Raw genomic sequence first — 20491 nt, 5'->3', positions numbered from 1 at the left:
GATACAATATTTCTACAATACAGAGAGTGTTGTTTTCTGGCTGTACTGTCTTTAGGGACATTTGTAATATTGGGTTATATAAATAAATGTTGCTTTTGGCTTAATATGACATGTGGCTAATTAAAAACCTCCAAAGAGTGTTTTATGATGACCATTTTGTCACATTTTACAGATCCTTTCCCTCAAATCTGAATCCGGCAAAAAGGTAAGAGTTATTTGCATTTACATCATTTCTCTGTGCTCTGTCCTCCGGCCGGAATTCTGCAGAAGGTAAGAGTATTTGCATTTACACCCGCATTGTGACGCTGCTGCTGAACAGTGGCACACTGTCCAAAACAAACAGCTTTTTTCTAATGCTTTAATGCTCTCTTGTTGCCCCGAGTTAAGTCTCACAGACAGCTCCACTTAACAGGCTGCGTATGATGTACCCCCGCCTCCTTCTCTGGGATTGGAGCGCAGACATCCCTACCATTTAGCCGAGCCTGTGCCATTGCGGTCCCTGCGTGTACCTGGCAGGTTGAACTCGGGGAGAAACGTCGCAATCCTTCGGTTTCCGGTAGATTGTTGTAGCCTTCCTAAATAAAACGAATGAATTCCTTAAATTGCACTTGGCTAAACAGCCAATGGTTTTTCGGAAAATCAGAAAGTGTAACACGACGACGACGACGACTCTGTTTTCACATTCAGTGTTTCTTGTTGGAATTATTCGGTCCACCTTAAAAGTGGAGTATCGCCTCTGAAGGACGCTCTTCAGTGATTTTAAAGCTGACCATGAAAAACCGCTTGAACAACGTAAACAAGCCAGAATTCATTCATTCAGTCATTCAAGGGCAACAAGACTTCTTTATTTTAAAATGAAATACTATTAATTTACATATTATCCTCTGGAAATGGCAGAGTCAGAATATAACAGTCCTGAATCTTAGGAAGTCACCTTATGGTTATAAGTGAACATACAGTGACATGACAAAATCTAATTTGCAGTTGTTCCCAGTTTTTAAAAGTCTAATAAAAATCACGACACAAAACACCACATTATCATAATTTTAAATATTAAGAAAGGTCGCTGCAGATTATTTTTACTGCCCTTTAAACATGGTACATGTTACGCAAGTTTAAAGTCTTGCAACTTCCACATTTGCCATGTTTGGACATTTATTAAAAAGTCTGAAGAAACCAACATTCTAATGTAAGGGGACACATCTTAGTGAAGTCATGGTATAGCACATCTTTATTACCTTTAATTACAGTAGCTGATTATAGTATAAATGCAGTGGTGGACTAAGGCTGTCTGAGGGGTAGGGGTAAAAAATAATCAAGGGCCCCTAATTCATTAGAAGGGACTGGCTCATGTTGAACTTATCTGGGCCGAAAAGTGCCACTTAAGAGCAGAGGAGCATGTAAGGCTACACATACTGCATTCGCATGACGAGAAGAAAAATCGGAAAACCTGGAACCACATATGTGCAAACTCTGACAAAGCAGCATTACCATTTTCTCTCACCACAGATGGCCTATAGCTACTTCTAATTGGCGATGTGTCTGATAATAAGTTAAAAATTGTAATATCATCATTAATATTTTCTCCTTTTTTAAAATGCACTGATTCAGTAAGCGAAACAATCAATCAGAGTGCTCCGATAGCCTAAGGCTGATTCAACATGGGAGGACGTGAGGGGTCCAACTAACACCGATGGACACAGTGCACAAAATAGGCTGACAGACACCAACCATTGGCTCAGTGTGTCTCAAAGGGCACTCCCACCTCCTCCCCTTGAAGTCCATCTATGTCTGTGTAGGAGAAACAAATTTTTAACATAAAGTCTTTGTAAAGAGACTTGAAAGTAGCTTACTATGTCCTATCAGCACTGGACACTGTTGGTCGAGACTTTTTACAGTTCCAAAGGTAAGATTACTACAGTAAAAATCCTTCAAGTTCATCATCGTAACTGTATTTTAATCAATTAAAAGCAATAATTGCTGAAGTAGTGAAAGATGAAAGATAATTGAAAGTATTGCTACTTTTTCCAGTTCTTGCTTAGCTTAAAAATGACTGAACAACGCCATCTGCAGGCGTTACGCCACTTTTAAGGTGAACCGGAAAATTCCAATAAGAATCTGTGGATGAGAAGCTAGTTTCAGGCAGCGTTTTAACAGAGTAGTACGATTACATTGCCAACATCACTTAGCAGGTAATGTATCGGCGAGTTGATGGCAGGCTGTGTTTTTCCTTTACATTACATTGACTTTCATTGCCTAGCGTTCGATCATTTGAGGTTATTTGGTTTGGTTAAGAACTGGTTGTGGACGTCATTTGTTGACGTCGTTCGGTTGGTTAGCTTGCAGTGATGCTAATAGTAGCGTTAAAATGTTTCTTATTAAACCGTCGTATTTCAGCCTTGAATGTTCACTAATGGTAATAATAAATAGGCAAACACTCATTTCACACCATCTTTCTTTCTCTATTAAGTATTTATTTACCTCAAGTCGATATAACGTAGGCTACTTACCAAAAAGTTACTGGCTAAATTACCGTTAGCTAATCTAGTTCTAGCGTTGAAGGCAGCTAGCTAGCGTCTCCGATACTTAACATGGGGGCTAACTAGCTTTTTGCTTTTGGTGAGCTCAACATAACCGGGGTGGTTTGGTAATGTGAGATGGTTGTTTCACACGACCGTACAAATTGTGACATACTTCTCCCACAACGGTGGTCAATATTTGTTTACATTACATATTACAAATATAGTGACTCGTCTTTCAGGCAGGACTACTTGAAGTTGACAGCGTTAGCAACCATGAACAAAGCTAATAGCCAGCTAGCTTATGTAAGGCAAGCTAGATGATGCCATTTTGTTTTTATCTCGACTTTGAGCAACATAACGTTACAGCTTTCTCATAGGGCTCGGAAACCCAGAGACCATGATTTCCTTTGAACGTGTGTGTTAAATGGTCACATTTTAATAAATCCACGAAAGTACAGTGTATGTTACGGTTACCGCAGTGGCCTATTTCCCTGGGGTTGCTTTTATAGTATTTCCAATTTTCTTTGTAACAAGCGAAAGTAAAGCATGCTAGCATTAGCTACCCGGCAGCTACCGTTAATATTTTTCCTTCTCCATAATTGCTCGTGTCGCATTGTGATGCTGTGGTGTATTCTCTATATGGCTGTTTCCTAAGCTGATGGTAATACACCGGTTCAGCAATTACATCAATCGCAGCTAACAAAGTGAGAATATTTGCAGTGTCAGATAATACGTTTTTATTTGCCTTAGGTCGTGAATATCTCTTTATGGCCTTCTCCAAATCTGAGTAGTCTTAATACCTTAACTCTTCTCATTACCTGCTGATTTAAGAAGAACTGCATATTTATATATATTGCATATTTATCTGTTCTTTATATTTATCTTTTTTTTAATGCTACAGCAACTGGATCTTGGTGAATATTGGAGAAAATCCCTTGACATCCCTTCCTATTGAGTCAATGGAAGGGTCTGACGGTTTAGAGCAGAGTGGCAATGATCAGCCTGAGTCGCGGCGCAGGAGGCAGTTGGACCGTCTGGGTAGGGAGGAGGCCTTCTACCAGTTTGTCAACAATCTCAGCGACGAGGACTATCGTCTCATGAGGGACAACAATCTTTTGGGCACTCCAGGTAATATACGTCGTGGCTTATTACACTCGTCTTGTGAGTAATCTCTGTGAAAATGTTGACATTTGCATTATTTCACGGAATTGAAAAGCTCGTCGGTGTTATTGTAGAAAAGGTGAGGCTCAGTTTCACTTTGTAGTAATTCAAATGATACCATGTCAAATAATACCGATGTCTGTTAAAAGTTCCTGCAACCTATATTAAGCTTCTGGGATTAAATCATTTCAAGTTTATTTAATTTTTCTGTTTTGTTCTTAGCTTTGTGAAGTCTTAATGCCAAGTCTGATCAATATTAAATTCCTTTTCTGTTTTTGTTGCCTGGCAACCTTTTTTTTTTTTTTTTATAAAAGAGTGCTTATATACATTTAGACCAATTTAAAGCATACTATTACTAAATAAGCACAATATTTGGGGTGTATATTTGAGGTGCTTGTTAGGTTTTCAATCAAAAGTCATCTAGTTGGACAAATGCTCTAGTGCTTCCTTAATACAGTCAATATTTGAAACAAGAATGTCAAGAGTAGTGAAGAGTATGTAACAAACTGTAATGCAATCCAGCTTGGTGTAGATGCCTAAGACTAAGGACATCAACCTAGGGTTACAATTCAGAAAATTGCTTTTAAATTGCCAAGTCCAAGCATTCTTAAGTGCCTGTTGGTGATAATGATTTACTACAGTCAGCGTTAAAGAAACTGTTCATGAATCATTTAAAGCCCAATACTGGCATGTTGGTCATGTCTACTCAAAGTGTACGTAAACGGCAACATTGTGTCCTTTCGTGATTTATTCATAAAACCTGTCCTCATTCATTTCAATTTTGTCCAGTAGATAAGATGGTAAAATAACAGTTAAGCCCATCCTTCCTGTAGTTTTGGATTTGTCACTGTGCTCAAAATGAAACAGCCAATGGACAACTAAAGATGCCCAATCCGTTTCTGTGCCAGGACAGTGGGAGTGGGAATGTAAGTTTGGAGCATCCTTTATTGGAGCACCCTGCAAGCAGAGGGCACTGATTGGTCAGTGGCATGCCCTGGTAAGTCTGGAGGTTTTCCTGTTGCTGTGCTCAAAAAAACAAAAAACAAAAACACCGCTTTATGGGACAATACAGTACAAAAATGAAACACCAGTATTTTGGTTTTATTTCCATACAGGTACAACATTGTTTCATTCTGTTTTTTTTTTTTTTTTTTTTAGTTCCTTGCTTTATAAGTATGTTGCAGATAAGGTGACTGTCATCTTTCTGCACAAGGGGAATTGAGTTTTAATTCCCCCCAGTCACCTGCAGTGTCTGTCTCCCAGCTTACATTGATGTTGAACATAGAGAAGAGGAATTGAATCCAAACCTAGTAACATAAAAAACGGAACATTTGGATTGCCAATAAGTATTGTTTCTTTTCTTTTAATAAGCAACTGTTCTTTTTTGCAATGTCTTTTTCAGGAGAGGTAACTGAGGATGAGCTGTTTAATAGACTTCAGCAAATCAAAGATGGCCCAGAGCAGCAAAATAACACTCCTCGTATTGAAAGTGGAGAAGAGCCAGTTGGTAGGCGTGACTTCTTTTTGATGTTGTAGTTTACTCTCATATTTAGAATATGACATGTGAGTTGTTTCTCTTAATTTTCAGAACAACCTGAAAGCCCTGAGGATCCTGCCAATGGAGATAGTTTGTTAGACTGGCTGAACACAGTGAGACGCACAGGCAACACAACGAGAACTGGTCATCGTGGAAACCAGTCGTGGCGGGCAGTAAGTCAGACCAACCCCAACAGTGGAGATTTTCGCTTTAGCCTGGAAATAAGTGTGAACCGCAACCTGGCTGAGCAGCAGGCAGTGGCTGAAGGGGAGCAGGAGCCTCCAGAGGAGTCTGCAGAGGTTCAAGAGGTGGAGGCACATGTTGAATCCCAGGTCCCCATGGAGACAGAAGTGGTGGAAGAACCAGTTGTAGAAGAGGTGGCTGTCATCGTAGAACCAGAACCTGAGCTAGAAGAGGTTGTTTCACAAGAAATTTTAGAAGAACCTCCTAGCTCACCTGCTGCCCTCCCAGCACAACCTCCACTTTCTCCTTCTCCACGCAGAGGACAAAGGAGAGCCCGCAGCCGTAGTCCAGAACTACGCAGGACCAGGGCTCGTACAACTAGGAGTCGTTCCCCTCTCAACTTGGATCAGTTGGATGGTGTCCCTAACCCACATCACACTCACAGTTCTCAAAGCCCCAGCACTGCCACAAGTACCAATAACCCACTGTCTCACGTGGAGGGCAGTTCTCGGACTCGACAGCATGTTCTTTCCAGGCAAAGCACTGCTAACAGTGATGTTCAACCAACTAGGGCTGCTGCAGAATTGGTTTCAGAGGCCCAGAGTGTTGGATCTCAGGAAGGAGAAGCACCTGGGGGAGAAGGAGGTGCAGCAGGGCGTCGTCCCCCAACTATAATGCTTGATCTTCAGGTGCGTCGTGTGCGTCCAGGAGAATATCGGCAAAGGGACAGCATTGCCAGTCGTACCCGTTCACGTTCCCAGAACTCAAACAATGCATTTCTTTATGAGAGTGAGCGTGGTGGATTTCGTAGGACTTTCTCACACTCCGAGCGTGCAGGCGTGAGGACCTATGTCAGCACTATCCGCATTCCAATTCGAAGAATCTCTGATGCAGGTTTAGGAGAAGCAACCTCAATAGCTCTCCAGTCTATGATTAGGCAGATAATGACTGGTTTTGGTGAACTTGGCTACCTAATGGATTCAGACTCTGATTCTTCAGATTCAAACCGTGGAGCCAACACACCTTCTGATCTGGCTGAAACTCTTAACAACCCATATGCTACTCATTCTGCTGCTCCTGCTGCTCCTGCTGCTGATGTTGAACCACCTGTGGTTGGTGGAGTCAGAGCAAGGACAGCTGAGACTGATATTGATGAGAGCCTTGCCATTGGTCCACCTGGGTCTGTTGGCAGGGCTCGACCTAGACCACCTATAAGCCTAGAGGAGCCCAACTCCCTGCCTTTCTTGCGACTTGCCCACTTCTTCCTCCTAAATGATGACGATGATGACCAGCCCCAAGGGCTGACTAAAGAGCAGATTGACAACCTTTCAATGCGCAACTTTGGTGAGAGTGATGCCTTGAAGACTTGCAGTGTATGCATAACAGAGTATGCAGAAGGTAACAAACTACGTAAGCTGCCCTGCTCACACGAATACCATGTGCATTGCATTGATCGTTGGCTGTCTGAGAACTCTACTTGCCCCATCTGCCGCAGGGCTGTCTTAGTATCGGCCAACAGAGAGAGTGTGGTGTAGCTCATGAGACTGCAGGCATTTTGTCTTAACCTAAATAATCTAATATCCCAAGTCTATGACATGCTTTGAAAAGAAAATGTCTCACTGTTCAAATGTATTTCCTTTTGTACCGTTTGTGAGTTTGGCCATAAAGCAATCACAGGTTTGATTTGAAGTGTCCCATATTCACTCTCGATGAAAGCATTTTCCTAATGCAGTCCAAAGTTAGACACAAGTAATGCATGCAGTTTGAATTGACCTGTAACAACCAATCTTTTTATTATTTTTTTTATTTTAATTTTTTACATCAGTCTATGTGCGCAAGCAGACCTGTCTCCCATTACAAAAATCCCCAGGTTATAAATGCTGCACAGGTAGTTCAGGCACTTCAAATCTGCTATTTTGTATTGGCTCCTAAATGGCGCTCTATAAACTATAGGTTGGGTATTAATACAGTTCTCAGTTATCCCAGTTCAAAGTATTAGCTGTAAATAAGCTTGTAAAAATAATTTGTAATCATGGAAAGCATTTAAATCATGTATCACTAAATTGGCTTTGGATTGTAAACGAAGATTAGGGACATGTTGGCCATAATGACTTGTCTCATAGTGTCCCTAAATTTGTTATTATTCAAATTGTTGGCATCAGTGTACATGACAGAATTATAATTTAGAAATTGTGATGTCCAGAGGATGTAGGACATGGTTTGCTGTTTACTGTGCGACTTTTATCCCCCCTCCTTTTTTAATTTTTTTGTTTTTGTTTACATAAAAGAATCAAGATGCTATTTTGGAGTGGCATATACCATGAAACTTCTGTGTGCTGAATAATTTAACTATTTGTGAATGTTGTACAGAAAAGGATGAAATAAATTCAAGTAGGTTACTTTTGCAAAGTGCAAGTTTATTTTAGAAACACATACCCTCTGTATTGATGATTAAACATTAGTGATTAATATTTATACCATAAACATGGGATGTTTTAATATTGGTAATAGATAATGGGTTTGTATTAAGTTGCTTCCATATTACTTTTTCCATCTGGAAACTATTATACTTACAGGCTTGGCAACTTTAAAAGTTAGAAATTCCCTTAAATTAAAATTAAATGCATACATTTTATGTTTAATTCAGGATATAAATATTTACCTTTAGGTTCAGCATGATGTACATGTGACAGCTTGTGCTATTAACCCAAAGGTTTTGAGTATCATCAACATTTCCCAATCTGCCAGTAAACAAAAACAAAGGGAGGCGGGGGATACCTCAAGTTCTCCCAAGGTTTGCAGAAAGCTCAGGAATCTCTTCACATTTCAAAGTGATGGATGACCTCAGTACTTAACTCTGCGGAATTTGTCACATGCAGTGCACATCAAAAAAGAAAAGGATCTAATCAGCTGATTGATTAGCAGCATTTGTCACCAATGACACATTTGTACCAAAACTCCATTCGCTGGCTAACAATTTCTTTTGATTGCATGAGTTTTAAACATTCTGAAATGTTCCCTAAATGGCACTCTGCAAAAACACTTAAATGCTGCACCTCAGCCTTTCCATGCTAAGGAAGCTCCTGACATCACATCATTGTCCCTTGTCCTAGTAAGAGATTAGTAGAAAGTCGGCATGTCCCCTCACTGTGCCCTCCTGCCTCAAGCAGATGCTCCATATGCACGTGCAATAGATACAAAAGGAAAAGTATGGAAATACAAACCATGATACAAATGTATGTTGTTAAGAATTTGTTAACGCTTAAAATCTTAAATGAAGACATCTTATTAAAAAGTGTTGAAGTTAATTTTATTTAGAGGTGCTGTAGGTTTTTCTTAGCACTGGTGATGAACAGAAACATTGGTTTAAGCAAGAGCACGGCATCATTATTAATGCCATTCTGTCATGTTTGTTGTTTTGCTATTTAATGTTTTTACCACAATTATTTCCTCCCATTTTAGGATGAGGTTTAAATGCAAGACATTGTCATTGTTGAGTACATAAAAATGTAAATGAAATGTATGTTCTATCTTAGGCCATGCTTTAGTTTTGGCCTTGTTCTGTGACCAATCCAGTGCAGTATATCGACTGGGTGTTCAATGAAACCGACCGGTGAATTAAACAAGTTACTATGCTATAAGATGCACTGCAGTCATACATTCTGTACATTCAATATGCTGTTAGGTAATGTTATGCTTTACATATAGACGCACATATTTATTGCTTCCAAATTAAATACTAAACATGCTTATCACTATTTTGCTTTCATCTAACAGTTTATTGTAATGTTTTCCTACTATTGCATTTTTGTTTTTTTAAAATAGTTAATAAACCCTTTCCACCAGTGTAATTAGAATTAAAGATCTTACACAGTGTTCTGTACTACAGAATATAAAACACGATGTTCAGTTTATTAAGTATACGTATACTAGAATCTACTGCGATTCAGTACATCATCACTGCTGTAAATGGCACTGTTTTGGAAATGTGTAAATTAAATTGTTCATCATTGATGTCATAGTTAAAGGTGTTCTAGTGGATTACAATATATTTAGATGTGTTTACATTTCTTTTTTTGTTCTGTCCCATTTACACAGATTGGAGAGCAGAACATTACAAACACCTCCCAATGTAATACATTCTAATTCAGCACCTTCAGTGCAAAAAGATAATTAGCACCTCTAGGCAAGTAGCAAAACTCTGAACGTGAAACTGTAGATGTTATGTTTTGAACTGCATACGATTGGACTGTATTCACTGTATGTGAACCCAAGAAGTGGCCCACAAGTTTGTGCAATAGTATGATGCACACTAGGCTACTTGCACCTACGGAAGTAGGACCTCTACTGATAGGATTCGCAAAACATTCTCCAATTCCACATAAACACTTATGTGTATGAACTTGGCAACAGTTGCAGGTTTTAACAGAGTCTTATATGAGAATTGTCCAATAAATAGCCAAATTTATAAAAGTACGACATCAATGCTACAGCTAACGAACCATTTCGATTTGAAGGCAATCTGCATTTGGTCTCTTGGAGTCTTTCCCTGACGCTACATTACCTGACGCTACAGTACCTGGCGCTACAGTACCTGACGCTACAGTACCTGGCGCTACAGTACCTGACGCTACAGTACCTGGCGCAGGCCCACTGGGCTGAAATAATTGGCTAACAAAGAAAAGTTCGCTCCCTGTTTGTTAAACGCTGCTCGGTGTTACAATCGGCGTGGTGCCGCACGCAGCGAGGTCACTGAATAGGGAAGAAACAAGGAAGTATCGCTGTCACACCGCGTCCAGGATGGCGCTCCGCATAGTTGGGAAACGTTTGTCGCATTTTCAGGGAAACTGTTTCAAGGTAACTTAAGTCGCTTTTTGGATGCTTTTAACCAATAGTTATATAATTATTATATCGTCACGAAAAGCTCAGATGTGTCACTGTTTAGATGTAAACGCTTTCTTTTGACATTTATACAAATAACCGAGTTTAGGTTTTACTCGTACGATTTATTAAACTTACACTGGTGAACGGAAGAGAGTAATGCAACATTACCGCACTTTAAGTAATTACTGAGCCACATAACGCCTCGTTAGTCCATGTAACCGCAAGCTGACCCTCCGGGGTTTGCAGGACGCAGCTAACATCCACCACACGGCGGCGCTGTTGGCGCACACACCAATTCCAATGTCACCAAGTTCTCTTCCCTTTTAGACGGTCTGCCTCCAAACGCTAGGAGTCGTGAAGTTCAAAAGGACATGTCCAGTGGAAGTGACCCATCTGGACCATTTGGTTCTAACAGTGAAAAGTGTACCAGACACCGTCAACTTCTACAGCTCAGTCCTTGGTATGGAGGTTGTCACTTTCAAGGTACTGCAGATATTACACCTGTTACTATTGATTACAAATACTCGACAAGAATTCATTAGATTTGTAGCATTTCTTACCCACGTGATTTTTTGTTTCCTATTACTGATGTCTAAACAAGGCTTTGTTTTTATCTGCACAATTAATTGATTGCTCATTTAAACAAACAATTATTTTGCAATCACATTTTTCCTGTCACCCCTTAAAGTTAGGGAAATAACCTGAACTGATCTGAAATTACCTGGATTCAAATATCTTCTCAGTTGAGAATAGACATGTTTACCTGCAGGGGAACCTCAGTGTACACTTTTATTACAAAGGGTTTATTAAGTCTGAAAAAACACATCATCAGACCAAATCATTGTGCTTGTCTTAGTAAGACATTAAGAAAAATGCTAAGATGCTCACCCACTGTGCCCTCGTGGATAAACAAGAAAACACTAATATTGTCATAATATGTGATTGTTTTACACAATGACCAGGACAAGGAAAATATTTCTGTGTTTTAGTGTAAGAGAAAATCCACTAGGGGGCAGGCTTTGATTGACTGACAGTTGGGAGAAATCCTCTCCCCTTTCACAACATGCATTCACACACATTCACACATGCAAACTCTGCAATTTCAAGGGAAACCGTAAGGCTCTGAGTTTTGGGCAGCAGAAGTTTAACCTTCACCAGCTGGGTCAGGAGTTTGAGCCCAAAGCCAAGCAGCCAACCTCAGGCTCTGCAGATCTGTGTCTAATCACCAAAACCCCTCTGGCCACAGTGGCTGCACATCTAAAGGTACTTCCCCTCAACACTACACCCTGGCTTTAGTTACTGATGTCAGTCTTAATTTTGTAAGAGGGGCTGCTTTTTCAAAACCACTTGACCTCTAGTCAAGTTTGTGGAATATTCTGTTACCAGTTTGTGATTGAGCAGTAAAGCGCTCATTGTCAGTTTCTGTTGCTTCTAATCTGCAGGTTTGTGGAGTTCAGATAGAAGAGGGTCCAGTGGAGAGGACTGGAGCTGTGGGGACCATCACCTCTTTGTACTTTAGAGATCCAGACCACAATCTAATTGAAGTGTCAAACTATACAAAGTCAGCATCTGAGAAATCCTCTTGAGATTGTTTTTGTCATGATTATGAACATCCAAATATACAGTACACTTCTACCCTCTGAACACACAATGCACAATTACTGGTTTATCTATAATATTTCAAACAAGACATGTATTTAAGCTGTGTGTAAACACAGTAACTGTGTATTTCTGCTTACCAGTGGTTGTTTTTTCAATCATGTTGAAAAAACTAATTTTTGTTTAGAGTAAAAGAAAAATAAAGATTAACTATCTCACCACCTAATTATAACTACATAAACTGTAACTGAACATCAGGTACAGTTGAATGGACGCTGAATCAGAAGAAACTGTATACGGAATGTGTTTACAAAACACAGGTTGTTCAGCTGGAAATAAAACTGCTTCCATGTACGTAAGATTGTTGTCTTTTTTTCACATAAACATGGGGATCATGTAGTATTTTCCATGATAATGTTCCCCCTGTAGGTGCCTTTCTTTGTCTTTTATAAATTCTCCCCCGCTCACATTGAAAGAACAGTCAGGTCTTTGTTTGTGGTGTTACATTTCAGCAAAAAGATGACTACACATTTGTGACCTATTTCTACCCATTTTTATAGCTGTGCGCTAGAAGCAGTATGAATTTTCTATGAACATATTGTGTGTAATTAATCATTTTAAAAGCCAGTCTTACCTTATTGTTCCAATTACTGTTTCTGTTTCATTACGACAAATGTTTTATCTCGTTTAATAATTTTGCATCTAAACCAACTTTTTCCAACAAAACTTAATAGTTGGTATCTTCAGTGTTTAAAAAAGATTTTTCTTAGTTCTGGGTAATAGCTTTTATAACAAAAGGTGCCACATTATTTAGCGTGTGCACAGTACTTTTGCTCATTTGACTGTCATCTGCTGTTATGTGGCTCATGAAAATCATATAGGTCTAACTTAAAGTTCTGTAGATATCAAGTTTTTCCAGAGAGTTGTGAATGTATCACATTTAATTATAGAGAAAAGTGCATATTAAAATATGAGCTAATCTTTGGTGGCCATCTGTTAGACCTTAATACATTTAATATACATTTAAATTACTTACATTTAAATACCACCAACTGACTTTTAGCATCAGTTTAATGGATCCTTTTCTAGTGCTTTGTAAAACATTGTGGCGTGGCAACACAAACAAGCAGTGGGGACAGAGGTGAAAAGGTAAATGACTCCATGTTGAAGCACCTCACAGTGGAATGAGGAAAAAAAAAGACTTTTTTTTTCTCCGAAATGCTCTCCATTCAACACACCTTAATGGATGTATAGTGTTTGTATGCAGAACTTTTGTTGACTTTTTTTACTCTGTTAATTTCCCTTATTGCTTCAAGACACCGCCTCTAGGTTTTAAAAGATTTACTGTTAATGACTTTTGTGCCATGACCTCACCAGTCACTAGTTCCTCTATTTCTTCCAGTTGTGTTGCTTTCTGTATGTTTATGTTCTTAGAAAAGAAGAATTCTCAGAACCCATGGTTTTGATATTTAATAAAGCAAACAGAAATGTTTCTGTATATTTTCTTTTGTAATGTAACTAAATCACATTTCACAGTTTATTACATTGTTTGCTTAAAAACAATAAATTCAGCATATTATAGCCTGACTCCCAGCACTGCACAGAAGACACCAAGCAAAACTCTTCAGTGCAATGATCCCACGATGGTGGAACGAGTTACCAAACTCTGCAGGCTCAGCAAACTCACTCCCAATATTCAAAAAACTGCTGAATACAGAACTCTTCCACACCTTCCTTTAATAATAAATAAATAAATAAATAAATACTTCCTTTCTGCTCTTTCTCTTGTGCTCTTGCATCTCATGAAATGTAAACACTTTTCTGATAGGACTTTGTGTTGATGTTTTCCCCTTAGATTTATGAAATCAGTGCTCTCCATGTTTTGTGTTACAGCAGAGCTCCACTGTTGTTCTAACACTTCCCCAAAAGGTATCTGCTGTCGCTGACTAAAAGGAACACAACTGACCTTTCACAGATCATTAATACCATTTATAGAGTTTTTCCATGGCACAGGATCGTCTACTTTAGTCGTGCAATTCTAAACAGAGCTCCAATAATGTGTCCATAAAAAATAACGTAATATCAGCACTGTTATCACAGTGAGTTAAGGAACATTGATTTTTACCAGCTATTGAGTTTGATAACAGTTTGATATTTGGGGAAAATAATGTTGACTTCTGCCAAACAACTAGTAATTCTCCTGCTGCGGCTTTAACTTATAACAGACTTCTTGGGGATGTTGCAGTCCTCATTAGAGAACCTCATCAGTCGACTCCGGCTCTCAGCGCTGACATTGAAAGCCAGCAGGAAGTCCAGGCCTGTGTTAGCAGGCAATGTGTCACTGAGTGCTAACACAGCATGAAGTACTGCTCCTGACGGATGAGTGGTGGGGTGCCAGGTGTCATCAAAGTCCACGGAGTGAGTCTGCAGCAAGGAGAGAGCTTTGAATCAATAAAATAACTGTACATAAGTACACAGTGGATTTTTGATTTATTGAAACGAGAAAATTACATGGTGGATTAAATTTGTATGCTTCTAGCAAGAAAATTAAATTTCAGTAATTCCTGCAAATAGCAGCGGTATGTGTGGTCTCTGTTTATAATGATACACTTTATGTCACAGCTTTATTGGCTCTGAGTCCTGCAGTGGCTTCTCTGTGGACTGAGATCTCGTAATGTTTCCAATTTCTGAGATCATCACCAGAATTTCCATCAACCTCTCCTGTGTTTGGCTGCCCAGATTAAACAATTTGTTCTAGATTGTTGGATTTTATTTTGTTTGTATTTTGATTTAGGTTACAGCTCAGATTATAGTAGAATTGCTTGTGGATAATATAAATAAACCTTCTCATACCATTACATTGCATGGAAATACTTTTTCCTTACATGTCAGTTTTTTTTCCCTGGGAGCCAAAAGCCAAGTTTCTTCTTACTTCATGTTATGTGTTTAATAGAATGCTGAGTATTAAAGTATACAATTTCTGCTTGAAAAATGAATTACAGCAGTAGGTCAATCACATATTGCATCTGTATTGCATTTGTTCCTGCTACTTTTCAATGATACATATATAAATCTAATTTTATTATACTTTTTTTAAAAGTGTGATTGTTGCATATTTTCTCTGTTGCTTTTGTACAAGCAAGGACAGCTTTATGAGCAGGAAAGAAAGAAACCCATTTTAGTGTATTGCTGCTTATCAAAGCCAACCAGCAACAATGACATTTTTTCAGTCACTTTCTCGAATCTTCTAGAAACGTAGAAAATGCAAGCTTTATTACAATTCCAGAGGATTCTGTAAAGGCACCTATGCGAACGTGAAGGAAAATGTTAACTGAGGTCTTCTTGCAGTGAGCTGTAGAGATCATTTTTACTGCAGTTCAAAGCTGTAGCTTTAAACTTTTCCTTTATGCAAATGTATCTCCCCTTCCTTTCTGCTGCTTCATGACACATTAAGATTTTGGTGAGATTGACAATTGATTAACTAAACTGCTGTCTGTGCCTTCTCCTTTTTTCCTGTTTAATCTCTTCACTTTTCTAAATCTTTAGTCTACATACACTGTCTACACTTCTACATTTCTTCTGCTGCTCACTGGGTTTAACAGAAGCTATTCTGCTGACATGTAGGAAGAAATATGGGCTCCAAGCTCTCTCCACCACTAATACTGAAATACATGTCAAAACAAAAAATGTTGGAATAAAAGCAGTCTGACATTAGAAAGCATGGCCAGGAAGTATGAGCTGGCATTAATTTGTTGTCACTGGTCCCTTATCAGCTGATATATCTTCTTTGAGAAAATACAAAACATGCAAGTACAGAAAACATACACTTTGTTCAGATCATTTTAAAGATTTTGACTAAATGAAGTATGATTAAGTATGTTCATACTTCATTTATTGTTTTTTTACAAGTCAAATCATTATTAAAATGCAAATAATCACCATGTGTGACAGTAAGTGGATGCATCACAACACTAATGAACAAACTCATTGGTTGATTTAAAGTTTTAAGAATGATGAGGACCCAATAACTGCTCAGTGCATTAAAATTTTAATGAGAAGGTTAAACAAGTAAACAACAAGTATGTGTTTCCAGCAAGGTTTCCAGCAAGCAGAGGCTGGGATAAGTGTGTGGTATAGTCTGGGTGGACTGCATAGATGAGCAGGCAGGTAGATAAAGGTAAGCAAGATGACACCAGAACAAGATGGCCACGCCCTATGTAGGCATCTGCCATGTGGCTGTTGATATGGGAGAATAAAAGGAAGTGACAGCAGAGAAGATGGGGGAACTGAGATGGGCATGAGCCTAGAAGTATCAGGGAATATCTCTGATGGCACTGAAGTTCCTCCTCAGTAGTTTCACAAGTACAGTCTTACTGAATAATCAGCACAACCAAAATATAATTACAAAGTCAAGCTTAGCACCGTAACATATTATGGCCAGGACAGTTCAAAATGACAATTCAAATATCTAGAACCAAATAAAGTATGAGGACAGTAACCAGTTATTCCGAATATAATTCTAGCACAGAGCACAGGGCCCAAGTTCAAACCCAGTCCAACTTTCCCGAAATATATAGTCAGATAATCAGAAAGAGGTTTCCAAATAGGACCAGAGGCAGAGCTCAAAATCAAAAATGTCCATAATAGCTAAGTTTTCAGAGGATCAGATAATCTGGCAAAAACTCACTGCAACAGGAACAGAGTCAGGTCAGCAGGCTGATAAAGCATGGCGTTTAATAAAAAAAAACATTAATCCTAAACAGATTAATTAAAAAAAAAAAAGAACAAAAAAACCCCGGAACACTTTCATGGTGATGTATGAGGCAGACAGACTTGTGTAAGAAGCAGAAAGTAGCCTATCTAAGACTGTATCAGTGTTTTAGATTTTATCCTAATGTGTAACATGGAAATCTCTATCAGAACTGGAACATGGAAACAATCATTTCCAGCATTTGGATTATTTATAAAACAAAATTGCCCAAAAACAGGTTCCAAGAAGACGTGTCATGCACTTTTAAAATTCCCAGCCAAGATAAGCAACACATATAAAGTACATTCCACAACACTGGAATGACAGGAAGAGAACAAGACACTTCTTTGTCTCCACCATGGAGATCATTTAGAAAAAACATTAGTCACCATTTAATCTCAAAATGAATAGCGTAACATCTTCTTTGGATGCTTTACCTCAGGTTTGTGAGTTGTTCCAGGTTCCAGGTTTGTTCCAGTACAAAATAAAACATGAACTAAAATATGATTAAATAGTTTCCAGTGGAAATAAAATTAAAACTTGATGACAGAATCTACTGAACCACAGACTGCACTGTACTGCATGTTATCTTCTGTTATTATTGTTACTTTTCTGGTGATTAAGAAGTTAAAATTGTATTGAATAAAGCCATATTTAGAGTCGCACAGTCCTTCTTAGAACTAAGCATTATTGTTAGGATATAAATAAATATGTTACAGTTGGAAAATATCAAAATTGAGATCTTTATCTCTAAAAATTGTAACTAATGCAATCGATGTAACATATAAGAGCGAAGGTAGAAACACTAAGGTGGACAACATCTTGTGTCGACGTTGTGACGATCCTGTGATCCTGTGAGCATCTCTTGAAATGCACTTGGCCTTTTGTTGTGTCTATGTTCTCACAGGACACAGTTTCAGTGTTTGCCACTAAAATTGGTAGAAATTAAGCAAAATCTGAGAAGATTTCATGAATTTGCTACAAGCAGAAAAGATCATTTGTAATCAAAGCTGTTTTGCTGTTTTTTTTTTAATGAATGATTAAATGTCATATCTCAAGTAACGTTTTAATTAAACGATGACATTTCCGAAATAACAGCTCAGAATCTGAGCTCAGAAATAATAAGATTTCTGAGCTCAGATATCACCTTATAAATGGTGCGAAGACAGAGTCATGTAGATGTGTGAATGAACCATTGTCTTGATGAGTCACACTGAATCCATCAACAAACGGAAACAAGTATTTTTGGCTTGTGTATTGATTAGAATACAATACAATAGCACAAGCACAAGCACAATTCTATAAGTTTTACTTGCACTTCCCTTAAGAAGACTGCCGCAGGCCAAGAAAAGTAAAAAATGACATTGATTGACTGACAGGACGAGAACAAGACACCTTTTTGTTTCCTGCATCTGTTGAGATTATGTAACACAAATAGTCACACTATCACTACAAAGACGTCATATGCGGAAACTGAGAAATTAGATTTTATTATATTCTTTTTTTAATTTGATTCCAAACGGTTCCTACAAGGGCAAGTTAACACTGTGTTGCATCACCTCTTCCCACAAGCTGTAATGATTTGGGTCCATGTCATCTACTGGTGTTGGACCATTGTGTTATATTAAATCCAAAGTCAACGCAGTCATCAACTACTTTTTCAGTAGGACTGCCTGCCGTGCCAAATCTACCACTAACTGTTTCGCTGACCATGCCTAACTTGAACCCCGAGGAGGATCAATGGGGTATTGTCAAGGTGAACATGAGAAACACCTGATGCAACAACACAGATGACACAAAGGCTGCTACCTAAGCAACCTGGTCTTCAATAATGCCTCAGTGCCTTAATTTGTGGTAATAAATAAATCAATTTATTGGATTGGTTTTAATCACATTAAAAATATATATTTCAATACAAGGAGTGATCTAATGCAATATCCTAAATACACATCTGATAGGCTAAACAGCAATAATTTAATAGCGTAGGTAATAAATACAAACAATAATACATATTGGTGGTGGTGGCCCACCCATGGCAGAACCAGCACACAAAGAGGATTTCTCTCAGTGACTGTGGCCGTGACTGCAAAAGCTGCCAACACACTGCAGGTATGGCCTAATACCTCTGCATCTGCATATTTAGAATAGCCCAGGTGAGGTGTGTGTCGTTTTGAATCATGTTCTCTATGAGTGAGACACTGCATCCTGGTAACTAAAGTCTTGAAATAACCATGTCCTGTTGGAATCTTGGTAGTAGAGACCATATTGAATGTGGCAATTAAAAGCATGCCAGCAGAGACTACAAATACAGCTGCCTGTACACCCTGACTGCCTCCTTGGAAGAAGCCTTGAGGCTGGGCTGCAATGGCAATACAATAGGCTGCAAAGAATAATTGGTACAGCCCCTCTAGCAAGTTTTTCTGACAACTGGACAGAGCCAAGATGAAGAAAAGCACAGAGAAGACGACAGGGAAGGGGACAGGTGAGACAGGCTGAATTGAGTAAAATGACAGTAGAGCACTTTATCCCTCTGCAAATTTCAGAAGAGCAGTGAAGCCATAAAAAGTGGCACCTAGTGTGTCCATTGCTCGGTAAAGGAGGACACACATAACAAGCTGGAAGACTTCAGCTGTCCACAGCCAGGGGACATGACCAGTGGAAAGCTGGTGGACCACACCTAATAGAGGACAAGCTAATACAGAGGCTGACAGCAAGTTCATCACCAAACCCACTGACACTGCATCGCTGCATCTCTGCTTCTGCTCTGTTTTCAACTCAGCTTTTCTTTTCAGGCCTTTTCCTGGAGGTTCCACTTTACCATTAGTGATAGTGGACAGCAGACGTCCAAAACCAAAGTAAACACCCACCAGACAGACAAGGAGGTAGTTAGCAGCTGTGGCAGACTGACCAAAGCCTGCAGCTGAAAGCCCAGCGATTTGATGGGCACATGCTAAGCTAATGCCGATAGCTATGAGAGCCAAAACGGCTTTCTTTACTATGACTGCAACGCTGCCTATGATGAGAAGGGCCAAGGTAAATGCTGCCAGACCAGGAACCAGAGAAGATCTTAGCTCTGTGGGCTGTAGCACCCCCTGCCCCACCAGGATGTACACCAGACCTGACCCACACCACAGGGCAGGGACAGTCAGACACAGAGTGGAAAACAGCTGGGCGTGGGACAGACTGCAACGGATACCTAAACACAGAGGAAGGGCCAAGGAGAAGGTTATGATTTTTACAAACAAACTAAACTAAAAGTACAAATGACAATGAATAAAAAAAACGCTTGTGATACACAGTTGTCAAAACCCACCTGCATAAGCTAAGAGAGTTGCAATTATAAGAAGCAGAATCCCCAGTGCAGTGCACAGAGTAGGGAGTTGACCTAGGCTGATATTGTGTTTTACAGTTTTGTAAACGCACAGAAATGCATGTGAATTAAATGCTACCGGCAGAGGTGCTCACGTGGCACCAAGGACAAACGCACGAGTGATTGGACGTGAGGCTGCGCTTTTAATATGATGTGAGACAGGAACAAGGACAAGGAAGATCAGCTTTGTGCATGGAAACTGTAATTAAGCAGGTTTATTTCAATTATTTTGTTATTTAAGTAAGTAAATACGTAACATTTATTTATATAGCACCTTTGACAGATAAAGATTATTAATAAAATCTTTAATCATTTTATTGATATTTCCAAGTACCACTATTGTATGTATCATTACTTTTGCCGTATTAGTGTTTGACTTTAGCCAAGCTACATCCTAACAAGCATTTTAAAACGACTCCAAATAGAGTCAAATTGAATATGTCATATCTGTTATAACCTGGAATGATTCAGCATTTTATTTCCAG

The 20491-nt window shown here is 39.0% G+C and overlaps 2 protein-coding genes across 4 annotated transcripts; both read left to right on the top strand.

Moving 5' to 3' along the window:
- The first annotated feature begins 2051 nt into the window (after positions 1-2051).
- On the top strand, positions 2052-9050 carry rlim (ring finger protein, LIM domain interacting). Of its 3 annotated transcripts, none has more exons than XM_067518570.1 (4): positions 2052-2192; positions 3424-3650; positions 5086-5190; positions 5272-9050. In XM_067518570.1, the coding sequence occupies exons 2-4, from the start codon at positions 3482-3484 to the stop codon at positions 6936-6938; spliced, it is 1941 nt and encodes a 646-aa protein (XP_067374671.1). In that variant the 5' UTR covers positions 2052-2192; positions 3424-3481; the 3' UTR covers positions 6939-9050. The 3 variants fall into 3 exon arrangements, with proteins under 3 accessions (XP_067374671.1, XP_067374673.1, XP_067374672.1); XM_067518572.1 differs by lacking the exon at positions 2052-2192 and adding an exon at positions 2200-2416; XM_067518571.1 differs by lacking the exon at positions 2052-2192 and adding an exon at positions 2944-3226.
- Positions 9051-9989: 939 nt separating this feature from the next.
- glod5 (glyoxalase domain containing 5) lies at positions 9990-12245 on the top strand. Its single transcript, XM_067518573.1, has 4 exons — positions 9990-10260; positions 10615-10770; positions 11395-11550; positions 11730-12245. Exons 1-4 carry the CDS (start codon positions 10204-10206, stop codon positions 11871-11873), a joined length of 513 nt encoding a protein of 170 aa, XP_067374674.1. The 5' UTR covers positions 9990-10203; the 3' UTR covers positions 11874-12245.
- Positions 12246-20491: the final 8246 nt, after the last annotated feature.

This window comes from Channa argus, chromosome 10 (genome assembly GCF_033026475.1).
Source record: "Channa argus isolate prfri chromosome 10, Channa argus male v1.0, whole genome shotgun sequence".
Classification (NCBI taxonomy): domain Eukaryota; kingdom Metazoa; phylum Chordata; class Actinopteri; order Anabantiformes; family Channidae; genus Channa; species Channa argus.
This window is presented reverse-complemented; position numbering and strand designations above follow the sequence as displayed.

Bases quoted from the DNA above. Each gene is read 5' to 3' on its own strand.
- rlim (XM_067518570.1), top strand. From the start codon at position 3,482: ATGGAAGGGTCTGACGGTTTAGAGCAGAGTGGCAATGATCAGCCTGAG. The intron at 3,651-5,085 runs GTAATATACGTC...TGTCTTTTTCAG, and splicing joins CAATCTTTTGGGCACTCCAG to GAGAGGTAACTGAGGATGAG. The intron at 5,191-5,271 runs GTAGGCGTGACT...CTTAATTTTCAG, and splicing joins AAGTGGAGAAGAGCCAGTTG to AACAACCTGAAAGCCCTGAG.
- glod5 (XM_067518573.1), top strand. From the start codon at position 10,204: ATGGCGCTCCGCATAGTTGGGAAACGTTTGTCGCATTTTCAGGGAAAC. The intron at 10,771-11,394 runs GTACTGCAGATA...TGCAATTTCAAG, and splicing joins TGGAGGTTGTCACTTTCAAG to GGAAACCGTAAGGCTCTGAG. The intron at 11,551-11,729 runs GTACTTCCCCTC...TCTAATCTGCAG, and splicing joins CAGTGGCTGCACATCTAAAG to GTTTGTGGAGTTCAGATAGA.